Below are 26,171 nucleotides of genomic sequence, written 5' to 3' on the forward strand. Positions count from 1 at the left end.
AGGAGCAATTCACCCCCCAAAATTTTGTCCGAGATTACTGTGTGGCCATGTAGGAAGCTGATACTCCCTTCCTTACCCAAATTTGGGTAATATAATATTATCCTCACAAAAAATCGGGTTAAGACTTTTTCGTTCTCAGCGTGTTTGCGGAGTATCTGAAACTGTAGTGTACTGTAACAATATTTGTTAAGTAAAGTACTGTAAAGTTGTCTTAATATTCAACATTTTATGTTGTGGTCACACTCGTAACCTGTGGATTTGGAGGGTAACTGCTTGCCAGTGGCCTGCGACCTACACTAGAAGGCTCTCTACCTGTGTTGCCTCCAGGTGCTCACCATGGTCGGCCTGTACTGCAGCGACTCGCCTGCCTGGAGCCAGAGGGTGCTGGAGCAGGTGGCGGACCACCTGCTGGGCCTGCAGATGGTGCTGCCGCAGCAGCGGCACCTCGACGTGGTGCTGGCGATGCAATTGGATGCGCTCTGCCTCGTCGAAGTGAGTGGGGACCAACCACTGCAGGTGAGCAGAGATGAGAAATTTGATGTCAATAGTCGAGGGGGAATGCAGTCGCGTAACTGGCGGGTCGCTCTTTCCGTAATAGCACGTGGAACAGTACGTGTATTTGTAGCGTAATGGTCGAAATTCTCCTATTTTTACTTACTTTTTGGTTGTTTTTTTTTTTTGAAATAGCTAAAATCCGATAATTTTAGGGCGTGATAGTCGGACCACAGGTTTTGAGAGAGCTATAAGTGTTGTATAATCGTTAACATGCTTGATGTATTTTTATAGCGATGACTTTTTATCGCCGCCACCGATGCGACAATTTGAAGGAATTACCTTAGCCCTCGAATCACACCTGACTGTAATTATGTCGGACAGTGAAGTCTTCCTATTAGGCATCGAGGGGTCGTCAGCTTGCATATTACTTCGTACACAAGCTTTATATTACTTTTATATTACTCGTATATTACAGCTTAAAATCCATAAATATTACAGAAAAGACTACTTAAGGGGGGACCCTGGTGAAACTTTCAAGTAGGCTTTAAAATAATCCCAGAAAGTTGAAACTTTGCTTGATTATTAGGTTCATTATGGTGAGTTCATAAAACAAAATTCAATCCAAAATGTTGAACAGTCTCTGAGAAAAGTGGCTTTTTAGTGTTTTTTAGAGTGTTGGGGAAATATCTTCCTGCGTCTTTCATTGGAACGGAAAGTCTTGAAAACTTTTTTGGGTCATCCTTAAGATGTATAGAAGAGATTTTAGTGACGGAATTTTCAATTTCAACTTCTGTCCTGAGATATCAATTTTCAAATTTTAACATTTAAAAAAAGTGAATTTTTTGCCTTTTTTTGAAACTTTTAGGAGTGTGTTAAAAAAAGTAGGGTTGATATCAAGATTCCGTCACTAAAATTTGTCGACAAGTCATCAATGAATAGAGTCCATGCAAGACGACTCATGTAGGTGTCAACCAGGAACGCAGGAAGTCTTTCTACGGCAAAATTTTTTGTCGACTGAGCAAAGCTGTGAAGTGGAGCGTATAAAACAACGACAACTGATCTCAATGTTATTTCTTTCCAAATGATGAAAGAACTACCCACATAGTTTAAAGGTGTTCAACCTGTTGAATTTGAAACCTTCTATGCACATTTTTATCTATGAACTTTAAAAATACTATTTTTGGCAGTTTTGGCCATTTTTTCACTAGGGTCCCCCCTTAAAGCATAGGTAGTATGAAAAATCAGGCAAAAAACGGTAATATGGGACGTATATTGCCATATATTACTGTATTACTTCGTACACGCGCGATGTGAGTTGACGACCCCTCGTTAGGCATCCTTATCGGGAGCAGCGTTTGTCAAACAGTCAGGTAGGAGGCGATTCCGAGCGCACACTTATCATCTTACGATGGTAACGCGAACGTAACATACGCTGAAATCAAAACATGCGTATTACGCTGAAATGTCATCGTACTACAATCGCAACCAATGTACCTTACGTTGACAACGTGCGTAATACGTTGGAAACATGCGTATGACGTTGAAAATCCTGCGTACCTTACGTTGACATTCGTGCGCATTATGCAGGTTGGAAAGTGGTCGTACCTTACGATGGAAAATCATCGTATTACCATTACGCACGAAAACCAACGTAAGATGATAAGCGTGTGCCCAAGGGGGTTTCGGGCGCCGTAATCCCTACCTGAGGCGGCTAGGCGCGCCACCTGAGCCCGTCTCGGGCTAGTCAGAGAGGACGGGGCTAGTCAGAGAGGACGGGGCTAGTGTTGCGGGGACGACTTGATGTCTAATAGTCACACTGAGAATCCAAACGCTATGAGTATAGCGTCAATTGGTGCAATGCTTTTGCATTGCACATGAAGTGCAATTCCTTCCCATTCCATGCAAAAGCATAATGCATTTTCGGGATGCATTGCACGTAAGGTGCAATACGGCTGTGGCATTGCACGTATGGTGCGATATCTCAGTGCATTGCACCATACGTGCTATACTCATAGCGTTTGGAATCTCAGTGCATCTCGAGGAGTATGCCAAATAAGTAGACTTCACTGTTGGTCGTTTTTATTTCGCAGTTAAGAGGCTCATACATGTTAAAAGCACTTTGTAAAAAATTTTTTTGATGTAGACGGATTATGATTTTACAATTTCTGTGTTAAAACCCTTTCAGATAATTGAGTAAGCTTCATTTTGGCTTAAAGTTAAGTGATTTTGGACATTTTTTGGAGAGTTAGTCGAAACGTTTAAAATTTTGGTTCTTGCAAGATTTTGTTCGCATACTTGCTCAGATCTGTGGGGAAAAAATCAGGGAGACTCATCTCTAGTTGTGTCATAGAATTGACTTTAATGGGCTTTATATCTGCAATAGTTTTCAAGAAAAAAAAAACAATTTTTTTAACAATGTTCTAAACAAATTTTTTAACAAAAAATTGTTTTTATTTTTTTTCCTGAAAACTATTGCAGATATAAATCCCATCTTACGAGAACCAAAATTTTAAACGTTTCGACTAAATCTCCAAAAAATGTCCAAAATCACTTTATTTTAAGCCAAAATGAAGCTTACTCTATTATTTAAAAGGGTTTTAACACAGAAATTGTAAAATCGTAATCAGTATACATCAAAACAAAATTTTTACGAAGTGCTTTTAACATGTATGAGCCCCCTTAATTTTTCACCGAATATGGACGTTTCATTCGTTGATAAGTGGTGCCTTTTCCCAATCCGTGCAGGTGAGCCGCATGGCGTCGCTGCGCTTCCTGGAGCTGCACTGCTCGCTGGAGGCCTCGCTGCCCGTGCTGTCGTTCCCACGGGCGGCCGCGCCGGCAGGGCTGCTGTGGCTGCGCTGCGGCGTGCACCCGCTGGCCACGGCGCTGGCCCTGGTGCGCGCGCACGCCGACTCCTTGCTCGAGCTGCAGCTGGTGGCCGCCTCCACGGAGCCCTACGGCTGCCCCGACCTGATTGCTTTGATTGCTTCTTTTTTCTTTTTACTCTGACCAGAAACACAAGACTCAGCAGATCTTTCTCCACTGTATGCCAAAGACTCGTTTACTCAATCACAACATTTGTGACTATATTTTCACCTAGATCATTGCATTTTTTTGTTTATAGCTGCTTCAACAAGTAAAGCGTTTTACATTCCATTTCAAATTGTAGTGTCCCAGAATGCCTTCGGTATCTCGTATAAAGACACTCAGTATTACGACAGTGTGCCATTTACCTTTGAACCAATTAAGTTTATTTCTATTAATATTCCAGATTAAAAGTCACCGGTTTATCTGACACCCACTTACGGGAGCAGAACACTGGTACCGTACACCGGGGTCACTTAAGACAATATTTCAGTTTTTTTCTTTTTTTTTTTTTTTTTTTTGGATCGTGAGTCTACAAAACTTCTTTCACCAACCCGAATCCAAACTATGTTAAATTTCACATGACTATAATCGGTTTGGCACGCATGGATTTTTTGGGGGTCACCTAAAGTGAGAGTTATGGGCCTCCAAAGTTGTTTCAAGTTACCACGCTTTTAATCGGTTTTAACCGATGAATGGAACAAAAAGCTGAAAAAGGCGAAAAAAATGTTTTATGTTGTGAAACCACTCATTGCGATTGAAAACGATGAAAATTTAGTTTTGCAAGGTTTCGGTTTGGGGGGGGGGGGGCACAGCCATTACCTCAAAAGAGTGATCAAACGTGTCTGTTTGACTCTGAGTTTATTTCTGGCACACATGAATTTGGGCGGCCAAACTCTTCTCTGAAGTCAAGTTTGAGTAGTATCTACAAAAGACCTGTCCGATCCACATTGGATGAGGGACAATGGAGATATGTGCCTCTAAAGATCAGAAAACGGAAAAACACGGCTTTTCTCTCGACTAGTTTCAGTTTATTTCTAGCAAATATAAATTTGCGGGGCCAAATTCTTTTCAAAACTTTAAGTTTTACTTAAAAAATGAGACCTGTCCGACTGGAATTGGATGGGGGGAACTGGAGATATGCGCTTCCAATAGAACAGAAACGGTAAAACACGACTTTTCGACTAAGCAAGTGGCAAATTTTAATGTGGGTAATCATTGGAGGCGCATATCTCCAGTTCCCCCGTCCAATACCAGTCAGACAATTCTCATTTATTAGATAATACCCAAATCTGAAGTTTCATCAAAGCCTAGCGGCGCGGGCAGACTGTCCGAAGGTGGCCTCGTTGACCTTTATTCCTGATTGCCGTTCAAGCGATAGCGACTTTAATGCAAACTCCAAGTCAAAGATTCAATTGATGAGTGTGTTCGGTGCGAAACATCGCGGCTTCATAGCAAGCATGTGAGCGGTAATAAGGTAAAGCAGTTAATAGCGGTAAATCTGTGTGGGCCACGAAGTTAAATTTGGAGTTATTAAAACTGCACTTTGGAATTGTTAGTGACGTCAAGTTGGACAAGGAAAAAAAAACCAAGCGCAGGAAAAAAGGCATTTTAATACAATGCAGCAAAACACTCACGGTGATTATAAAAATATAAAATAAATCACAGATTATCAAGTCACTGAGACCTACTTCATCGAGGTACAGTGCTGTTGAGCCTAACGGCTTTGCAAATGCTACGCAGATGGACCCGAACATCGTACGTTAACAGTCCACAACGCTGCCTATGAACAGAGAACCAAATGTCATTTGCGCAACGTACTCGCAAATTAGCTAATGCAATAGGCGTTGTACAAAAACATGAGCAAAATAAAAATAAAGAAAAAAAGATTAGACTTAACATATCACATTTGAAAATATTCAACCAGTCCTTAAGTTTCAGGCGGCTAGTACATGCTAAAAGTTTCATTACAGTTTTTTTTTCCAAGTGCAAAATGGCACCCTCTGATATTCTGCAGTAAGGCCCGATCCAGACAGAAAATGAGGTACACGTTCAATAAAACATAGGAAGTTCAATTGCGACATATATGTGACTATCGGTCAAGCAACTATCAAGCAAGAACGTAGCTGTTAGTTTGCTTCGATTTCAAAGTAAATTATTGCGGATACTTATTGAGGGCAGGACCACGGAACTGACGAGAATGAGGAAAGTTTGATTCATTAGTAAAACCCTCGTAAAATCAATAAAATGTTTTAAAAATCTTGTGTACAAAGAAAAAAAAAACATAGCATCCTTACATCAAACTTCAGCTAAGGTTCTCATTCTTGGCAAATAATCAAACTCAGCAGGAGTATACCTGCATTTACGCTACGAGACACAAAGTAAGAAATAGAATTTCCCGTGTAAGTTTCGGCTTTGTAAGAATTGGACACAAAACTTGGTCGCAATTCAACTTCCATTCTTTCCTACGAAATAAAATATTATTTTGATGACAGAACCGAAGTGTATCGGCAAGCTACAAATTCAACCCGACAGGAAACGCAGAGCACGACACACTAAACTCTTGTCGACTTTTTAAATGCATTATTAAGCCCCTCTATGCGTAGTTATGCATCCAGAGACACGTACGTAAGGTGTGTAAATAATGACGCATCAGTGTGCATATTTAAGACAGAAAGATGCGTTAAATGTACACAGCAATGCCTGATGTTGTACATACCTCACGTGCATATCAGTGCATGCATAATTATGCATGAAAAAAAAAGGCCACAAGAATTAAGCGTGAGTGTCGTACAGTAAAACTGGCCTGCCGGTAAGTGACCAGCTGGCACTCGACAGGTTAAGTCTCCGACGGCAAGACGCGTGCAGGAGAGTCAATCACAGACAGCGGGCTTGCTCTTGATTCCGTGGGCATGGCTCAGGTGGTCCTTGAGCTTGTCGCGGCGACTCAGCACCTTGCCGCACTCAGTGCACTTGCACTGGCGCAGCGGGTCCATCGTCTCGGCGTGCTTTTGCTGGTGCCGTTTCAGGTGCTCGCTCTGGGTGAAGCGCCGGCCGCAGACCAGGCACTCGTGAGGCCGCAACTGCAACAGAACCAAGGGGGGGAAATCACTGAGAATTTCGGTGTACAAATCCAATGAATCTCAGTCAACTTTCGATGAATGTCCGTCGAATTTCAATGAATTTCAGTTCAATTTCGACGAGTTTTAATGAACTTCAGTGAATTTCAGTGTCCAAATTCGCAGTGTAAAAAATTTTGACACGAATTTTCGTGTTGTGGCTAGTGAAGCGCCCCTTCTTAGTTATACTCTTAATGAATTTTGTGTGCCAGTGGCAATGAAACTTCATTCGCCATGGCACACTAAATTTTGCTGGCCACTGGCGATCAGAAGGCTTCTTTCCTACGCCAAATGGCAATTTTTGAGTCGTGGCGCTGAAAAGTATGCTCGGAACCAATATTGTGAACTTTCAAGTTTGGCGAGGAGAATTCGTCTCGGGCCGATGAAAAAAAGCGGCACAAGCGGTCGGCATAGAACCCGAAACTTCAACTTGGATGTCTTGTGCCTTGACCTCTCGGCCACCGCACCACTGCTGGGTGGAGCGCTCAACAGCGCTTCATCATGGACTCGCGAGGATTAGTCTGGCCACCACCACGTGTGGCGAAGCAAAGCATTCTTCCCTTAGCCACGACTTGAAATTTCTTAACTGTCGTCTGGGTAGGATGCCTTTTCAGTGCCACACCTATGATTTTTCTCCGCCAAGGGGCTGTCAAATTTAAAGTCGTGGCGGAGGGAAGCATCGTTTTGTTAGCCAAGTGGTAAATTTCACATTTCGACTTGAAATTTTATAAGCCAATGGCTCTATATGTTCTATCTGGTGGTTTGGAAAGTGGCCTTTCCATAGCCAGTGGCGCTTTAAACACGCTTTCGTGTCTGGCTAAGAAAATTCAAAAAGCCATTGGCTACATAAATTTAAAGCTATTTTTAACAGTGCGGCTTAAGTTATTTCGCCTTAGACAGAACAGCTCTTTCTTAAGTGCGTGGATGCGAGGAGGTAGGCACTCTCGTGACGTCCGACGTCTACACTGGTAGCCAACGAATGTGACGTCATAATTAATTCGATTGTGAATTTTGTATCGCTCGACTAGTTTCAGTTTATTTCTAGCAAATATAAATTTGCGGGGCCGAATTCTTTTCAAAACTTTAAGTTTTACTAGACCTGTCCGACTGGAATTGGATGGGGGGAACTGGAGATATGCGCTTCCAATAGAACAGAAACGGTAAAACACGACTTTTCGACTAAGCAAGAGGCAAATTTTAATGTGGGTAATCATTGGAGGCGCATATCTCCAGTTCCCCCGTCCAATACCAGTCAGACAATTCTCATTTATTAGACAATACCCAAATCTGAAGTTTCATCAAAGCCTAGCGGGCAGCCTGTCCGAAGGTGGCCTCGTTGACCTTTATTCCTGATTGCCGTTCAAGCGATAGCGACTTTAATGCAAACTCCAAGTCAAAGATTCAATTGATGAGTGTGTTCGGTGCGAAACATCGCGGCTTCATAGCAAGCATGTGAGGGGTAATAAGGTAAAGCAGTTAATAGCGGTAAATCTGTGTGGGCCACGAAGTTAAATTTGGAGTTATTAAAACTGCACTTTGGAATTGTTAAAGACGTCAAGTTGGACAAGGAAAAAAAACCCAAGCGCAGGAAAAAAAGGCATTTTAATACAATGCAGCAAAACACTCACGGTGATTATAAAAATATAAAATAAATCACAGATTATCAAGTCACTGAGACCTACTTCATCGAGGTACAGTGCTGTTGAGCCTAACGGCTTTGCAAATGCTACGCAGATGGACCCGAACATCGTACGTTAACAGTCCACAACGCTGCCTATGAACAGAGAACCAAATGTCATTTGCGCAACGTACTCGCAAATTAGCTAATGCAATAGGCGTTGTACAAAAACATGAGCAAAATAAAAATAAAGAAAAAAAGATTAGACTTAACATATCACATTTGAAAATATTCAACCAGTCCTTAAGTTTCAGGCGGCTAGTACATGCTAAAAGTTTCATTACAGTTTTTTTTTCCAAGTGCAAAATGGCACCCTCTGATATTCTGCAGTAAGGCCCGATCCAGACAGAAAATGAGGTACACGTTCAATAAAACATAGGAAGTTCAATTGCGACATATATGTGACTATCGGTCAAGCAACTATCAAGCAAGAACGTAGCTGTTAGTTTGCTTCGATTTCAAAGTAAATTATTGCGGATACTTATTGAGGGCAGGACCATGGAACTGACGAGAATGAGGAAAGTTTGATTCATTAGTAAAACCCTCGTAAAATCAATAAAATGTTTTAAAAATCTTGTGTACAAAGAAAAAAAAACATAGCATCCTTACATCAAACTTCAGCTAAGGTTCTCATTCTTGGCAAATAATCAAACTCAGCAGGAGTTTACCTGCATTTACGCTACGAGACACAAAGTAAGAAATAGAATTTCCCGTGTAAGTTTCGGCTTTGTAAGAATTGGACACAAAACTTGGTCGCAATTCAACTTCCATTCTTTCCTACGAAATAAAAGAACCGAAGTGTATCGGCAAGCTACAAATTCAACCCGACAGGAAACGCAGAGCACGACACACTAAACTCTTGTCGACTTTTTAAATGCATTATTAAGCCCCTCTATGCGTAGTTATGCATCCAGAGACACGTACGTAAGGTGTGTAAATAATGACGCATCAGTGTGCATATTTAAGACAGAAAGATGCGTTAAATGTAGACAGCAATGCCCGATGTTGTACATACCTCACGTGCATATCAGTGCATGCATAATTATGCATGAAAAAAAAAAGGGCCACAAGAATTAAGCGTGAGTGTCGTACAGTAAAACTGGCCTGCCGGTAAGTGACCAACTGGCACTCGACAGGTAAAGTCTCCGACGGCAAGACGCGTGCAGGAGAGTCAATCACAGACAGCGGGCTTGCTCTTGATTCCGTGGGCATGGCTCAGGTGGTCCTTGAGCTTGTCGCGGCGACTCAGCACCTTGCCGCACTCAGTGCACTTGCACTGGCGCAGCGGGTCCATCGTCTCGGCGTGCTTTTGCTGGTGCCGCTTCAAGTGTTCGCTCTGGGTGAAGCGCCGGCCGCAGACCAGGCACTCGTGAGGCCGCAACTGCAACAGAACCAAGGGGAAATCACGGAGAATTTCGGTGTACAAATCCATTGAATCTCAGTCAACTTTCGATGAATGTCCGTCGAATTTCAATGAATTTCAGTGAAATTTTAATGAATTCCAGTTCAATTTCGACGAGTTTTAATGAACTTCAGTGAATTTCAGTGTCCAAATTCGGCTTAAGTTATTTCCCCTTAGACAGAACAGCTCTTTCTTAAGTGCGTGGATGCGAGGAGGTAGGCACTCTCGTGACGTCCGACGTCTACACTGGTAGCCAACGAATGTGACGTCATAATTCGTTCGATTGTGAATTTTGTATCGCTCGTTTGAATATGATGTCACATTCGTTAGAATGTTGATCCACGTTCAAACGAAAACACTCTAATTTACACCTCCCTTGTAACAATCCTGGATCCGCGAATGAAAATAACGCAGGGCTACGAAACGCAGTGACTCACCTGCAAATGGACAAGCATGTGCTTATCGAGCCGTTTGTAAGTCTTGGAGCACACCTCACACCTACCGCAGCGATTCATCTTTTTCGGCATCGGCGGCACGTCAGCTTTCGTCGGACGCCTCCGCATCCAGCGGCCCTTCGTCGCCGCCACATCCGCACTGTTCCTCGCAGACGCACCTGCAACGAACAAACCACGGATGATTACAGAGTAAAAACACTCTAAATGTCTAACGAAGAGATTTCCCATAATACGAAGGAAATGGCGCAAGCATAATACGAAGCAGGCGCGGATCCAGGGGGGGGGAATGCCCCCCTCCCTGAAGGCGGCGAGGCCGCCTAAAAGGTAGGCCAAAAGTCGCACATTACCTATGTAGGTAGGCGACATTCGTGCCCCCCCACCCCCACCCGTCTCTGGATCCGCCCTTGATACGAAGGTGGCTTTTCTTCGTATTACGAAGGTTTTTCTTTGTATCCTACAATGAAAAAGCTAAAAAGATTCGTATTACGAAGGAATATTGCTTCGTATTATGCTTGCGCCGAATTCACTGTAACATACGAAAAACATAGGTCAAATTTCATTGCAAGACATTTAGAGTGAAAACCATGTTAAAAGATTACGGAGCATGACTTCGTAATACGGGAAAACCGGAGGCATTGTGAAATCTACAAAAACTGCGCAGTCATTTAGTGCGAAAGCATTTTTTCATGGGACGAGGCAATTTCAAAATGCCTTTATCATGACTCAAGTTATGAAGCTATTGCTAAGCATCAGTGATGCATCATTGACTGTTAAGGGGGGACCCTGGTGAAACTTTCAAGTAGGCTTCAAAATAATCCCAGGAAGTTGAAACTTTGCTTAATTATTAGGTTCATTATGGTGAGTTCCCAAAACAAAATTCAATTCAAAATGTTGAACGGTCTCTGAGAAAAGTGGCTTTGTAGTGTTTTTTGGAGCGTTGGGGGAAAATCTTCCTGCGTCTTTCATTGAGACGGAAAGTCTTGAAAATTTTTTTGGGTTATCCTAAAGACGTATAGAAGAGATTTTAGTGACGGAATTTTCAAATTCAACTTCTGTCCTGAGATTTGAGTTTTCAAATTTTAACATTAAAAAAAAAGTGATTTTTTTCCCCTTTTTTCAAACTTTTAGGTGTGTTTTAAAAAAAGTAGGGCTGATATCAAGATTCCGTCACTAAAATTTGTAGACAAGTCATCAATGAATTGAGTCTATGCAGGACGACTCATGTAGGTGTCAACCAGGAACGCAGGAAGTCTTTCTACGACAAAATTTTTTGTCGACTGAGCAAAGCTGTAAAGTTGAGCGTAGAAGCCAACCACAACTGATCTCAATGTTATTTCCTTCCAAATGATAAAGAAACTACCCACTTAGCTTAAAGGTGTTCAACCTGTTGAGTCTGAAACCTTCTATGCACATTTTTATCTATGAACTTTGAAAATACAATTTATTGGAATTTTGGCGGTTTTTTCACCAGGGTCCCGCCTTAAGAGTGTACAAGTCGACACGACTGAATCTACCCAATAGGGTACTTTCGTAGAATCCTGGACCGGAAGCAAGCAGACCAGCAGACGCCAAATTGGCCGGAAACTAACCTCTCTTCGGATCCAAAACTATAGCCGAGCTGTACAAATATTGCTCGCGAAACACATATGCACTGCAAACAAGTATCAAACGACTGTTTATGTTCAAGTGTGGCCGATACCTTTGACGAACGTCTCTTTCCCATGTCAAGTTTGGATCTACTTCCGCCAACATGGCGTCTGTGTGCTTCCGGTTCAGGGATCTACGAAAGTACCCTATTAAAAAGTTTTGTACAAGCCGTTACATAAGTTCCCAGGTTAGTAACAATTAATAATTGCTATCCTAAGGGTAAAATATTTCTTAGGCAGCGTAGTCTGAAAGTCTTCGGGCTTCACACTGTCGCTTAAAAAGACCCAATACACGCTCTTGCATTGTCTACTTTACCTAGTAAGGTAACCGTTTGCCGAAGCCAAGCGAATAACTCTTCAATGAAACTAGTTCAATGCAATAGGTTTCAAATCAAATTTTAGACACATTTCGGGTCTAAGTTGCATGCATTTCAACTGAAAACTGCATATTTACAGGATAATTAGCTCAAGACAACATGCCGCGTTCGTTAGGCCGTCTCCCGGCCTGAAAGTTCGTCCATGACACTATGCCAGAACATATACTTCTAGTGAAAGACATTTCGCAGGACCTGCGAGCGATACACCCGTCAGGAAATTATAGCCCAGGTCCCAAACCTGTTTTAGCTGGTGTCCGTAGCAACGATACTGTTTCTTTCCAGGGCTGGGACAACTTCTTTCCCGCCCCGTACCAATGTTCTGGCACCGTCCTCGTCGCCACCTGCTGCAGAAAGAGTGAATCCGTTACAGAAACCTTTACTTCACCGGTTGAATCGCGGGCATTACACACGAAATTCTTATGGACTTTTTTATGCATAGTTATGCATGCACAGATACGTCCATAAGGTATGTAACTAGCCAGGGGAAGGCCTTCGGCCTCGCTGCTGAGCTGGATTTTGCTGCAGATGGAAATGCATTTACATCAGTAGTCAATTAGGAAGTGTTTATTTCGAAAATTATTATTGACCTCGGACTACTGACCTCGGACTATGTATACATATATAGGTATAAGATTAAGATCAATAATAATATACCTCTAGTAAACTAAAGGTATCGGGGGGGGGGGGAGGTGGACAATTCGAACGTTTAAATTCCCCAACAGAGGGCTTCGCTTCGCGCAGCAATAAAATACGCATCACTGTGTACATTTTATGCATCATCCTGCATACAATGTACATAGTGATGCACAATATTAAACATACACTCTAAATGTTGTACAGTGAAGATTCTCCATATTATGGTGAAAATGTTCCATATTATGGTGGTGCAGCTGACTTCGTAACATACCATTAAGAATTCACTGTACCTTGTAGAGATTTTGACGAATTTCGTTGGTATTATGGAGAAAATCGCCACCGTATTATGATGGTGCAGCCTTTCACCGGAAGACATTTACTGTGTACCTTATGAACGTATCTGTGCATGCACAACTATGGATAAAAAATGCATAATTATGCATTTAAAAAGTCCATAAGAATTTAGTGTGTATGTGCGTTTGAGCAGTCTACCTGTTTCTTCCAAGGGGCAGCGACAGAGGCCCGCCGCGCGATGCCTTCGTAGGTGCGCTGAGGCGGCCCACACCGCAGGGATGGTCGACGGCGCACTGACTGCCGTCGCCCGGCGAGAGGCACCAGCTCCCGCATCGTGTCCCAAGCGTTGCCAGACGGTGCGGGCTGCGGAGAACGGGAGGACATCATTCCAATAACCCCCGCAATTGTGGAGGGAAATTTACAGTAGAGTTTTCTTTTCAGAAATGGCCAGAAAAGAATTGAGTACATGAATGTTATGGTGGCTGTCACCTACACAGCAAATCAAAGTGTACGACAGGCCTGCACTAGTGCAAAGAATTCTTGAAAACTTTCTTTTATGCATGCACAGGCACACTTACTCAAGGTGTGTATAATATTAGGCACCACTGTGTACATTCTTTACAGGAAGATCCATGAAATGTACAGAGATGCAAAATATTACACATGCCCGACGTGCGTACACTCTAAATGTAGGGTGTCCAGAAACTGGGCGCCTTTGTCGCCCGCCCCACTTTTTAGGGTGCCAAATGTCGCCCAGTTTCTGGGCACCTTTGTCACCCAGTCTCGGCGTGGACAAATCATACAGCAACCGGCCCTCTCCCATGGTAGAGGATGCACAGGTGTCTAGTTCCTGGGTGACTAAGGTGCCCAGGGCACCTTTCACCCTACAAAAAATGTTCTGTCAACGCCGTTAATTTATTACCAATGTTTGCTGTTATGCAATTCACGGCGTTTGCTGTGAACTAGTTCACGGCGTTCACTGTGATCTCGGTTACGGTGTTCACTGTGATCTGGCCACAGCAAACGCCGTGAATTCGAGCCTGATTTGCAGCACGTCGGTCGACGTCGGTGCTGAGCGGCGTCAAACTCACAGTGTTTACTGTGAACCAGATCACAGTAAACACCGTGAACAAGATCACAGTGAATCACGTGAGCAGATCACAGTAAACGCTGTGAATTGACCTACAGTGAAAACTGGTAATATATTAACGGCATTGACAGGACATTTTTGGTAGAGTGTTGGCACCTTAGTCGCTGCTGAGCCATGGGTGAAGGCAGGTTCCTTTGTGGATTGTTAACCCCTAGACTGGGCGACAAAGGTGCCCAGAAACTGGGTGACATTTGGCACCCTAAAAAGTGGGGCGGGCGACAAAGGCGCCCAGTTGCTGGGCACCCTATATTTGGAGTGTACCTGTGCATGCAAAAAAGGGCATAATTATGCATTTATAAGCCCACAAGATTTTTTCCTGTGCCACATCACGGCAAAAGCAGTGGATTCCTGGGCCCACCCCGGAACGAGGGGTCTTTTTCCCACACTGAGAAAAAGCTTACGAATAAAATAATTCGTAATTTACGAACTATTTCTTCGGATAACTCAGCATTTTAGTTCGTAATATGTATTGCTCAAAATACTTCGTAAGGTTTTAAGAGTGCAGGAGTCGCCTGGGATTGACAGGTACGGAGTGCTTCCTCGCGGAAACAAAAATCCATACCTGAGACGGGAGTGGGGTCGGGCGCGGGTCACAGGACGGGGCGGGGCTGGTCACCGCCTTCTCGGCCGATATTCCACTGGGAGTCTTCCCGTCTGGCAGCAGCATGAAGTACACGGGCGTACACGTGGTGCCATACACCGGCGCGAGGCAAAAGGGCGAACTCATGGCGAGGCTCAAGGAAGGCACCGGCGAGGCAGAAACCTGCAAGGTAGAACACTGGTAAAACTACACTCTAAATGTCTTACGAAGAAATTTCCCATAATACGATGAAAATGGCGCAAGCATAATACGAGGGTGGTTTTCCTTCGTATTACGAAGGTTTTTCTTTGTATCTTACAATGAAAAAGCTGAAAAGATTCGTATTACGAAGAAATATTACTTCATATTGTGCTTGCGCCGAATCCACTGTAACATACGAATAACATAGGTCAAATTTCATTGTAAGACATTTAGAGTGTAACGACTAACATTGCGTTTCAAAGTGATGTCACGTTACTGAAATGAGAGCGTAATGTTGCTAACCTCGTGAATGGATAATTAGGCATTTAAAAAAATCATAATTCGACGCCCTAGCAGAATGATTGCAACTGCACGCTTAAAACCTTCGGAAGTATTTTAAGCATTCATAATACAAACTAATCTACTTTGCTATAGGAAGAAATAGTTCGTAAATTACGAAAATAATTTCTAAGTAAGCTCATGTATGCTCGAAATACTTCGTTATAACAAACTGCTTTCCTTTGCAAGGCCTGAAATAGTATGTAAGGTCCAGAGTAGATGCACAGCACCTTGGGATGACATTTTCATAATCTTAAAGCGACAGCAAATGTTTACAGTGTTTTCAGCAAGCGTAGTTGAGGGCTTGCACTCTGGAAACCTCACAAACCATTTAAGGCCTTGAAAAGAAAAGCAGCTTGTTGTAACGAAGTAATTCGAGGATACACAGGTTTACAAAAACTTCGTAATTTACGAAGTATTTCTTCGTGTAGTAAACGAAATCAGTACGTGCGTGCTCAAAATGCTTCGTGAGGCTTTACGCGTGTGAATAAAGGGAAAAACTAAGCATTACTTTTACCAGTGAAGGGCCTTGGACTGGAAGATTTTCACGAAACTCGTCCTGAGATAGATCTTCCCCAGAGGAAGACCCCGGCGACTGGCTGTGTGGAGAGGCGTCGTATAGTGAAGGGGTTTCTAGAGAATCGTCGTCCAGCAGAGACGACTCGAGAGAGCTTCCGTCCAGCGAAGTTTCTCCCGGAGAATCGTCTTCGGACGTTGAGTCCTCGGAAGCACAGCCATCGTCAGAATCGTCCTCGAGCGGACAGTCCTCTAGAGAGATGTCTTCTGGGAAATGGCCGCCTAACGCAGGACCATGAAACGCAGAGGCCTCGAAATAAGAAGGGCCTTCTAGCAAAGGGTGTCCGAGTGAAGGTGGATCCAGCAAAGGGTCTCCTAAGAAAGGGTACTCCATCAAAGGCCCTCCAAATGAAGAGTCTTCTTGAAAAGGATGCTTGAGCGAGGAGTCTTCCAGGAAAGATTGATCGAGCGGAGGGTCCACTAGAAACGGAGCCTCCAGGGCAGGGTCACCCAGAAGAGGGTCTCCCCGCGCAGAGTGCTTCGGCGAAGGGTCTTCTGGCAATGGGTCTGGAGGCAGAGAGCCTTCTGGCAAAGGTTCTTGAAGCAAAGAGCCTTCTACAAAAGGGTCCTCATATGGAGGGTTTTCTGGCAAAGGCCCTTTTGAGAAGAGTCTACTTGTGACAGGTCCGCTGGTGCAGGTCCTTGCAGTGAAGGGCCTTCCAGTAACGAGTCCTCTTGCAGTAAATCTTCTTGCGAAGGGTCTTCCTGACAAAGCTCGTGAGTCACAACATTCTTATGAGAAGATTCCCCTGAAGAGATTTCACCAGCAGGTGACTCCGCTGAAAAGGAATCCCTCCGGCATACTTCTTCACGAGGGGCATCTCCACGCCCATTGTCCACGAGAGCCAAATGGTCCTCCGACGCCTGGTCAAGGACACTGGTGCAGCCCTCGGAGCCAGGTGAGGTTTCCAGTGGAGTGGTGAGGGACACGACCACCTCTTCGACTGCCTCGGGGGCAAGGTAACAGCCAGGCGATGATGAGCCGCCTGGGACGCAGTCCATGGGCTCCAGACCGCGTCCCTGACACATCTCGCTGACGTCACTTCCAGATTCCCTCATTTCGGAAGGTTCCTCGCAAATGCCGAGACAACCGGCATCAATTCCGATCCCGTTCTCGTCAGATTCGTCAACGACGTCCATCGACAATCGCTCGAGCTCTGGGAGTCGCACTTCGGAGAGCGGCGCGCCACAGCCAGCCGTTTGCAGTGGAGTGGGCGTGGCCTCGGCGTCCGCGGGCGCCTCATCTCCGCCGTCGGCCCAGAGGCTGGCGTCGTGGCGGAACAGCACGCCGTCCGCAAGGCACTGGCCGCGCACCGCGTCCAGGAACTCCTCGTCGTCGCCATCGTCGTCGCTGCAGACCCCCAGCCGCACTTGAAAGAAAATGGTAATCAAGTTAAGGATACAGAAAAGCGAAACTGGCATGTCATACACTCTCAGTCCCGTATTGACTTTTTTGTCTCTTGCCATAAAGTTCTTGGTGCAAACGTATGCACTATTTCGTTCGTTGTATAATGTATGAAGTCCATTTAACCTGACTTTTTGTCATTTGCAATGTACTTTTCAGTTTCTACATGATCTATTGGCAATTTAATCTTTAAAAACGATCAAAATTGTACATAGTTTAGGGGAAAATAGTATATTTTACATTTGCTCAAAAAACGTTATGAGCAAGAGAGAAAAAAATCCACCTAGGTCTGAGAGTGTATAAGTATTTATCACAGGAAGTCCACTTTGTGGTCAAAATTCAACCACCATTAGACGAAATTCAACCACCATTAGACGAATTTATTTCCAAAGTTTAGGGTCCCAACTCCTATTATTTTTTTGAGTTATGGAGGTTTACCTAAACTTTTAGTCGTTCCTCCCGAATTCTCCTCACGACAAAGGATAAGCTACCCAGTCTTCAGATTCTAGCAGTTGTGTCTATTTTTGAATAGGATTTGGGGGAGGGGGGCTTAAGTGAAATTTCGAATTTTTTCATGTTTTTTTTCAGCCTTCTATTTTTACATATTCCTGACATGAAAATGGACATCACCATTGTATTCTCCATGCCTTTTTACCGTTTCAGCATCTTTGGTTGCGGGTGTGGTGGCACTTTTTGAATTTTCGTAAACATTTTAGATTTGGTCCATATTTGGGTTTTGATCCTTGCGCGCAGGATTTCAAATCCAAATGTTGTCCCAAAACATCTGACGAAGTTGCCACATCTTTTTATGATCAAAATGAAGAAGACAAGGGAGCCGGATTTCAAAAACATGTTTTCTTCCGGTATTAATCTTGAAAACTAGAATCATGAATGTTTTTATGCCGCTTTAGGACATTTATTGACCTGTAACTTGAGATTGAGACACACATTTTTGAAAAAAAAAAACCTCTCCCTTGTTTCCTAGCTAATTGATCACTGATCATTTTAAGCTGTCGCACAACATTCTACCTCTTATGCTCTCCGAGATATCCTGCACGCAAGGTACAAAAAACTAACCGAGAAAAACTAGCATAAAATTTAAGGGGCTAACCTAACAAAGATTGTACGAATTAAAAGCTCCCTATGCCGATTTAACGGTGCTGTGGTTCGAAATATGGTCAGGTTTGGTTGTACCAAGACCCAAAGAGTCGAAAAAAGCAAAAACCGAAAATCGATTTTCATCACTTCACCCTCCCCCCACCCTTATAAGATACCGTTGACAAATTTGAAAATATCAGTTCAAAAGAGGCTGTAAAAGCTTTTTAATCAGGCCTATTTATATTTTTCTTCAAATTTGCGAGATTTTGACTCATTTTAATCTTGCTTTTGGTTTTCAGGATGATTATAAGAGTGATATTAAAAAGGGGGAAACGGTATCTTTTTAGTATTTAACACATTCGCTGCGACGGGGTTTTGGGCGGAAAAGCCCAGACTGCGAAGGCCTCCTCAGAGAAAACTATTGACCGCACAAAGCTCGGACACATACCATTCGACTTCTCATAGGGTCAAAACACCAACGAGCAAATAAAAAAATACGACCACGGGTGTTCTCGTATCGCAGTATGGGCCATTCCGCCAGTGCGCGGCGCCCAGACTGCGATACGAGAACGCGCGTGGTTGTATGAGCAAATTTCTCTTCTGGCCAAAACGGGGAAACAAGAACAGGTAAGGTAAAAAATCAATTGTGGGTCACATTTTTGAAAATTCCAAATTAAGGCCTTTAATTCTGACCTGGTGACAAAAGTGCATGTGCGGCCTTTAACTATGGTCCTTGGACTAAGTTTTGCAGCATAGTAGCCCTGTCGGTCATCCTTATTTACTAAGCTGTGGCTGTTTTAAAAATAGTCTGTTTTGGCCCACAATTGATTTTTGGAACCAGTTGTGGGTCAGCATTGTAGGAAGCTCAAATTTGGATATGATTTGCTTAAATGCGAGAGAAATTCACTTCTGAATTTGTTTTTCGGAGTCGTGAAAACTGCAGGATATGTAGGACAATGAATCAATTGTGGGTCACATCAATTGTGGGCCATTTCGTCTTTTTGCTTGTAAATTGACCACTTTTGCAAGATATTTTCTTATTTTCATTAGTTAAAGGTCCCTGGTTCTCAATAAACCAAGCAGACACGTTTTTCACTCAAAAAGGAAAAATACATAAACAGGCTAATTTCACTGTGAGACAGATGTGAGTTAAACGTCCTGGATTAGAGACGAAACTTTAGTGCATATTGTAGGGCCGCCGGTGTGGTAGACAATCCAACACCACACCCTGTCATCATGAGGTATTGCTATTGTTTATTATCTATTTCAGACAGAATATATAGTCTTTAGGGATTGATTTGGCTCCTTATAACAGGGCCGGACTGGCCTCGGGTGCCTAGCCAGCAGTTGGAGAGCGGTCCCCTTCCGGGCGCTATGTAAGCCTCGCAATGCCCCCCCCCCCCCCCCCCCCAACAAAAAAGCCTTATAGCATGGCCGACTGGAAGAGCTAGCGTTGTCATCCGCGGCTGTAGCCTAAGCTTAACAAAACCTTCGTATCGTAGTACTAAATGTGACAGCAGAAAAATGGAATTTACTGTGAAACATCAATCATCCAGAAGCGCAGAAAACAAAAAATAGCAGAAAAACTACCGGAAAATTTGTTTAAAATAATGGATCTGACATGGAAGCGAACGCTTCTTTGCCATCACCCGCGCACCATGGCATCGAATGATTTCGGCTGTACTATGGTAAATTTATGTTCCCTGACCTATTATGAACCTAAATCAGCAAGGGCGTCCCGTTTTACCTCGTAATAGCTTCACGGTGGCAATTTGAAAAACACATGATTTTTCGCCTCGTTGGATGGGCGCTTTTTTCACGACTTTTTGAAGGGCCTTCCTTTGAAGCCTGATAGGAGCTGTCACAGTCGTCGCTCGGACAAAAACGCTATTTGGGAAGACAAAGAAAGGTTGGCGGAAGGTCTACCGCGAAATTCAAATCGATTCAATCTCCGTCGGGTCTGCGGTGACCCGTCGAAAAAAATGACCCACAATTGATTCGTGACCCACAATTGATTTTTTACCTTAGGAAAGAGCGACCAAATTTTTACTCGTTCTTTACACACCACTCACTAACATACAAAACTCTGTGTGAAGAGAACGAGTATTGTGTTCAAAAATGAGTTTTGGGGGGACATCTTTCATCTCAGATCTCACAGCATGTGGGAAAATGAGAGTGGTATCAAATGAAAGATGGAGTGTCAGTCGCTTGATCGTAAATGAAGTTTTTTTTTACATGCAATGAGAAATATTGAGAAAATGAACATGAAAGAGAGACGTTTTTAGTGCACTATGTGAAACTAACCTCTTTTAACGTGTCTGTATCTTTTGATGTTGAACGCCACTGAAACGCAAAGTACAACAACAATGACACGAGATCTTTGGTCAACAAAAATCTAGGAGGGTTTTTTGCAAGTGACAATGGATAATTTTGAGAAATTTGGTAATAACGAAACATTGTTTAACCCTAACCATGATACATGTCTCAGAACTGCAAGCTGTGTCATCTAAATGAATTTCTTTTTGATGGTGTTGCACGTCTTATGTTCGAGATGAGAGATGAAATAATAAGTTTCATTTGACTGTTTTCTAAAATAAATGTGTCCTTCTGAGGGTTTTGGTCATGGAAAAAGCGGGTTTTTGGCACGGACTCACGGACTCTAGTGTAAATTCGATTATGCACGAGAATCGATATCTCGAGATATCGCGATGCATCGATGTTTCCTGCCTGAGAGGAGAACCAACCGGAAGCGTTCGTTAAAAGGCAAAATTACAAATCGTCAGAGGACAATTCATGTAACGATCAGCGACTGACACATCAATCTAGCTTTGTAAAGAACGAGTCCCTCCCATGTGATATCAATTCTTTGATGTCTTTCCTTCTTGTTTTTGACCTGCTCTGCCTCTCGAAAATTTTGGTTTTTGTTTCGACGTCCTGCGACCATTTTCGTACGAGAACCAGGGATGATACCCAAACCGAAACGATACCAGGGCCGTTACGACAACAGTTTGCACATATGACTGAAACTCAAAAAGTGTAGCACCTGGAACCACGGGAAGAGCTTTTCCTTGTTGATCAAGGCGCTCTGGAGTTTTGTTCCCATATGAGCCAAGTCAAAATTCCGCTTCCCTGAGTTTTGTTGATTTAGGCCCCTAAAAGAACAAAACTCAGGGAAGCGGAATTTTGACTTGGCCCATATGGGAACAAAACTCCGGTACGCCTTGATCAACAAGGAAAAGCTCTTCCCGTGGTTCCAGGTGCTACACTTTTTGTTTAGTTTCAGTCATATGTGCAAACTGTTGTCGTAACGGCCCTGGTATCGTTTCGGTTTGGGTATCATCCCTGACGAGAACACGTGTTCTCGTACCGCATTTTGGCCAAACGGCAGTTACGAGAACGGTGTTCTCGTATCGCAGGAAGCGCCATGGCCAAAAATTAATTCTTCGCCCACGCATCAAAGACACTACAGGCAACCAAGGGGAAATAACTCCAGCCAAATTTGTACACCAAAATTCAGCAAACATTTAAAATTTACTGAAATTCTTGAAAATTCGTCGAAATTTGACTGAAATTTATCTAAATTCGACTGAAATTCGACTGAAATTCGGTGGATTTGTACACCGAAATTCACAGTTATTGCCCCTTGCAGGCAACATTGGGAGACGCCGGAGAAAATTTTGCCAAGGCGCATCCTGCGATACGAGAACACCGTTCTCGTAACTGCCGTTTGGCCAAAATGCGATACGAGAACACCGTTCTCGTACGAAAATGGTCGTAGGACGTGGAAACAACAGCCGAAATTTTCATGAGACCTTGTAGGTCAAATTTTTTTTGGTCTCACTTCCCCACCTATGCCCGTTTCCTCGTTCTGGCCAGAACAAAAATTTGGCAAAATACGAGGCGGCATGTTCTCGTACCGCAGTTTTGGCCCGCCCGATACGAGAACGCGTGTTCTCGTATCGCAGCGAACGTGTTAAAAAAGACATATATGCCATAATCTTAAGACTGGGTAGCAGCTCATCCTTTGTCGATCCTACCTGGGAAGGTTAGGTTAGGGTCATTCCATATAAGATTTACACGGATCTGGGTGACCTTTGACGATTTCGACCAAATTTGGCACGAAGGTAGCCCTAGTGGTCAGGAACATGCCCACAAATTTTTAGGTCGATATCTCAAGTGGTTTCGTCAGAATCGGCATTTTAATTTTTAAGTCTTAAAAATCTTGTAATTTCTTCAAAATGGCCCAACAAGGCTATTTTTTGTCCGTTTTTCATGCGGTAAAGCTATTCTGACGTAAAATGCGACGAGGAATCCGAATCTGCCCTCAGATTTGGTCTAGCGTTTTTACCAGTGAAGTAAATTGCGAAAAACATGAAAATGAAGCCATATTTCACGAGCCTGCGTACCCTAGTAGAAAATCCAAATCTGCACTTCCGACCAAGCTAAATTGTAGTTCAGTTTATGGGCTTTCCATATCTGTATTCAAAAATAGTGGGTGTGGCCCTCCCTTAGGAGCTGTAGGCCGCAATAAACAACTCTGCACTCAAATTTTAGCTTGGCAAAATACACATTTTTGAACTTCATAGCTCAGGTTGATGAGCTACACGCATGCCGCTTATACCATTCGAAAGGAAATTTTAAGACGAATCCAACGGTACCAATATGAGCCTGATCGGGTAAGTGGATGCCAAACTTCGCAAAAATGCCGCTAAAACTCAAAATTTGCATTACAAGTTTTTCCAATTGAAAAAGTAAGTAAACGGCAGCATTTTAACTTGTCAAATGTGTACTCACTTACTCGAAATTTCATAAGCTTTCGATTGGTATATAGAAAAAGTTGGGTTTCGGCCTCTAAACACAAGAATTCTCAATTTTACTGAACCTGTGCGCGCGAATCGGCTGAGACGCCCCGTGAAGGTAGGCAGCCAATCCGGCGCGCAGTCTTTCCGTCTCTCTTGGGATGTCTAGCTGTACCCCTACTATCCCTCACCCTACCCCGCCCCCCTCCCGCAACCTGCCCTGCTGGAATTGGCCAAAATAGTTGTCAATCCATTTAGGATGACCCCCTGAGTCGCTCTGCAATTTTTTTTGGCAACTCCAAACCGTTCAGATTCTATAGCGATTTGAAACTTTTGTCAACTTTGAATGTCGCATCCCTTTGCTACTTGCCATGTGTAATGAGAAAGGGACCAGCCAGGTTTCATTGGCTTATCATAGGCTTATTGGCTTATTGACTGTATCCATATAAGTAATAAAACTAGGAAAAAGATGAAAAACTTGGAAATATTTAAAAAAAAATAATTAAAACTTCACAAAAATAGAGCTTGCAAAAAAAGGTGGTCCTTCGATATTGGTGATACTTGGTTCAGAGCTCACCTACCCTTAGTCGAACAAGCCCACAAAATTTTAGGTCTGGCCCAGCTTTTTAGCTATGGATCGGTTTACATTTCATACCCTAAGACCCTATTTTGGTATCGTTACTTCAACGGCATGAGCCAAGAGGGCTTGTGTTAGGTTAAAATCTTTTGAGCTCAGGGATGACCCCCAAACATTCATTAAAACAAGACATGTCTTGTCCTGAGACATATATTCAAGTGTTAAGCCTCTACGTTGATATCTTGGAGATAATGAGAAATATATATTTACGCAGACCATTTCTGCCATTTGGAAGTAACCTTTCCAGACTAAGTATTCTTCTTGCTTCATTTTAAAACCTTATCAAGATTTCAACACCTAGATCCCAGCTCAAAAGTGATTATTAGATTTAATACGAACACTCTTGGCTCATGCCGTTCAAGTTACGATACCAAAATGAGGTCTTAAGGTATAAAATGTGAACCGACCAATTGTTAAAAAGCTGGGCCAGAATTAAAATTTTGTGGCCTTTTTCGACTAAGGAGATGAGATCTGAACCAAGTATCATCAAAACCAAAGGACCGCCTATATTTGCAAGCTCTATTTTTGTGAAGTTTTCAGAAGTTTTTTCTTAGTAATTCCAAGTTTTTCATCTTTTTCCAAATTTTATTAGTTGTAAGAAAACAATAGTCTACAGGTAAGCCAATGAAACCTGGCTGGTCGCTTTCTGACTACACATGTCAAGTGGCCACGGAATGTGACATTCAAAGTTGACAAAAGTTTCAAATCGCTATTAAATCTGAACGGTCACTCCAACCATCTCAGTTCAAATTACGATACCATTATAAGGTCTAAAGGTATAAAATGTGGACCGATCAACAGATGAAAAGCTGGGCCAGACCTAAAATTTTGTGGGCTTGTTCGACTATGGGTAGGTGAGCTCTGAACCAAGTATCACCAATATCGAAGGACCACCTTTTTTTGCAAGCTCTATTTTTGTGAAGTTTTAATTATTTTTTTTAAATATTTCCAAGTTTTTCTTCTTTTTCCTAGTTTTATTACTTATATGGATACAGTCAATAAGCCAATAAGCCTATGATAAGCCAATGAAACCTGGCTGGTCCCTTTCTCATTACACATGGCAAGTAGCCAAGGGATGCGACATTCAAAGTTGACAAAAGTTTCAAATCGCTATAGAATCTGAACGGTTTGGAGTTGCCAAAAAAAATTGCAGAGCGACTCAGGGGGTCATCCTAAATGGATTGACAACTATTTTGGCCAATTCCAGCAGGGCAGGTTGCGGGAGGGGGGCGGGGTAGGGTGAGGGATAGTAGGGGTACAGCTAGACATCCCAAGAGAGACGGAAAGACTGCGCGCCGGATTGGCTGCCTACCTTCACGGGGCGTCTCAGCCGATTCGCGCGCACAGGTTCAGTAAAATTGAGAATTCTTGTGTTTGGAGGCCGAAACCCAACTTTTTCTATATACCAATCGAAAGCTTATGAAATTTCGAGTAAGTGAGTACACATTTGACAAGTTAAAATGCTGCCGTTTACTTACTTTTTCAATTGGAAAAACTTGTAATGCAAATTTTGAGTTTTAGCGGCATTTTTGCGAAGTTTGGCATCCACTTACCCGATCGGGCTCATATTGGTACCGTTGGATTCGTCTTAAAATTTCCTTTCGAATGGTATAAGCGGCATGCTTGTAGCTCATCAACCTGAGCTATGAAGTTCAAAAATGTGTATTTTGCCAAGCTAAAATTTGAGTGCAGAGTTGTTTATTGCGGCCTACAGCTCCTAAGGGAGGGCCACACCCACTATTTTTGAATACAGATATGGAAAGCCCATAAACTGAACTACAATTTAGCTTGGTCGGAAGTGCAGATTTGGATTTTCTACTAGGGTACGCAGGCTCGTGAAATATGGCTTCATTTTCATGTTTTTCGCAATTTACTTCACTGGTAAAAACGCTAGACCAAATCTGAGGGCAGATTCGGATTCCTCGTCGCATTTTACGTCAGAATAGCTTTACCGCATGAAAAACGGACAAAAAATAGCCTTGTTGGGCCATTTTGAAGAAATTACAAGATTTTTAAGACTTAAAAATTAAAATGCCGATTCTGACGAAACCACTTGAGATATCGACCTAAAAATTTGTGGGCATGTTCCTGACCACTAGGGCTACCTTCGTGCCAAATTTGGTCGAAATCGTCAAAGGTCACCCAGATCCGTGTAAATCTTATATGGAATGACCCGTTATCCAGGGAACGCGAGGATGTCAGAGGTGGTGGAAAATAGGGCACGTAAGGGAGGGTGGGGCACCATGACCACTGGAGCACCATGACCACCCCCCTCGGTCTCGGGAACTACTTTGCCGACGGCAACCGGTCGACCGGACTTTCGAGAGAATAGAATTCTATTTTCAGCCAGAGCCCTTCCTTCTAGCTTCAAGGGTACGACCATAGCACCTCGCCAAAATTTTTGTTACAGCGTTTTGGC

At 43.1% G+C, this 26,171-nt stretch overlaps 3 protein-coding genes across 27 annotated transcripts in view; 1 reads left to right on the forward strand and 2 right to left on the reverse strand.

Annotated features, from left to right (window-relative positions):
• The window catches only part of LOC117649639, a 43,097-nt gene extending 39,326 nt beyond the window's left edge, over window positions 1–3,771 (forward strand). The window contains exons 10-12 of the mRNA XM_034392545.1: window positions 328–516; window positions 3,241–3,358; window positions 3,620–3,771. Of these exons, the coding sequence (XP_034248436.1) occupies window positions 328–516; window positions 3,241–3,358; window positions 3,620–3,771 (459 nt within the window). The remainder of the gene's footprint in view (window positions 1–327; window positions 517–3,240; window positions 3,359–3,619) is intronic.
• Window positions 3,772–8,064: 4,293 nt separating this feature from the next.
• LOC117649394 (zinc finger protein 358-like) lies at window positions 8,065–16,360 on the reverse strand. Its single transcript, XM_034392089.1, has 6 exons — window positions 15,755–16,360; window positions 14,680–14,880; window positions 13,166–13,330; window positions 12,276–12,381; window positions 9,997–10,172; window positions 8,065–9,538 (listed from the first exon to the last, which is right to left on the reverse strand). The coding sequence occupies exons 1-6, from the start codon at window positions 16,145–16,147 to the stop codon at window positions 9,329–9,331; spliced, it is 1,251 nt and encodes a 416-aa protein (XP_034247980.1). The 5' UTR covers window positions 16,148–16,360; the 3' UTR covers window positions 8,065–9,328.
• The window catches only part of LOC117649395, a 30,618-nt gene continuing 20,784 nt past the window's right edge, over window positions 16,338–26,171 (reverse strand). For all 25 annotated transcript variants that reach the window (XM_034392106.1, XM_034392107.1, XM_034392104.1 and 22 more), the window contains one exon: window positions 16,338–17,183. In XM_034392106.1, coding sequence (XP_034247997.1) covers window positions 16,369–17,183 — 815 coding nt within the window. In that variant the 3' untranslated portion in view covers window positions 16,338–16,368. The remainder of the gene's footprint in view (window positions 17,184–26,171) is intronic.

This window comes from Thrips palmi, unplaced genomic scaffold (genome assembly GCF_012932325.1).
Source record: "Thrips palmi isolate BJ-2018 unplaced genomic scaffold, TpBJ-2018v1 HiC_scaffold_4, whole genome shotgun sequence".
Lineage (NCBI taxonomy): Eukaryota > Metazoa > Arthropoda > Insecta > Thysanoptera > Thripidae > Thrips > Thrips palmi.

Coding starts and splice junctions, on each gene's coding strand:
- LOC117649394 (XM_034392089.1), bottom strand. CDS start 16,147: ATGGAGTACCCTTTCTTAGGAGACCCTTTGCTGGATCCACCTTCACTC. Junction 14,881..15,754: donor CAGTCCAAGGCCCTTCACTG/GTAAAAGTAATG, acceptor TCTACCTTGCAG/GTTTCTGCCTCGCCGGTGCC. Junction 9,539..9,996: donor ACATGCTTGTCCATTTGCAG/GTGAGTCACTGC, acceptor GTTCTGTTGCAG/TTGCGGCCTCACGAGTGCCT.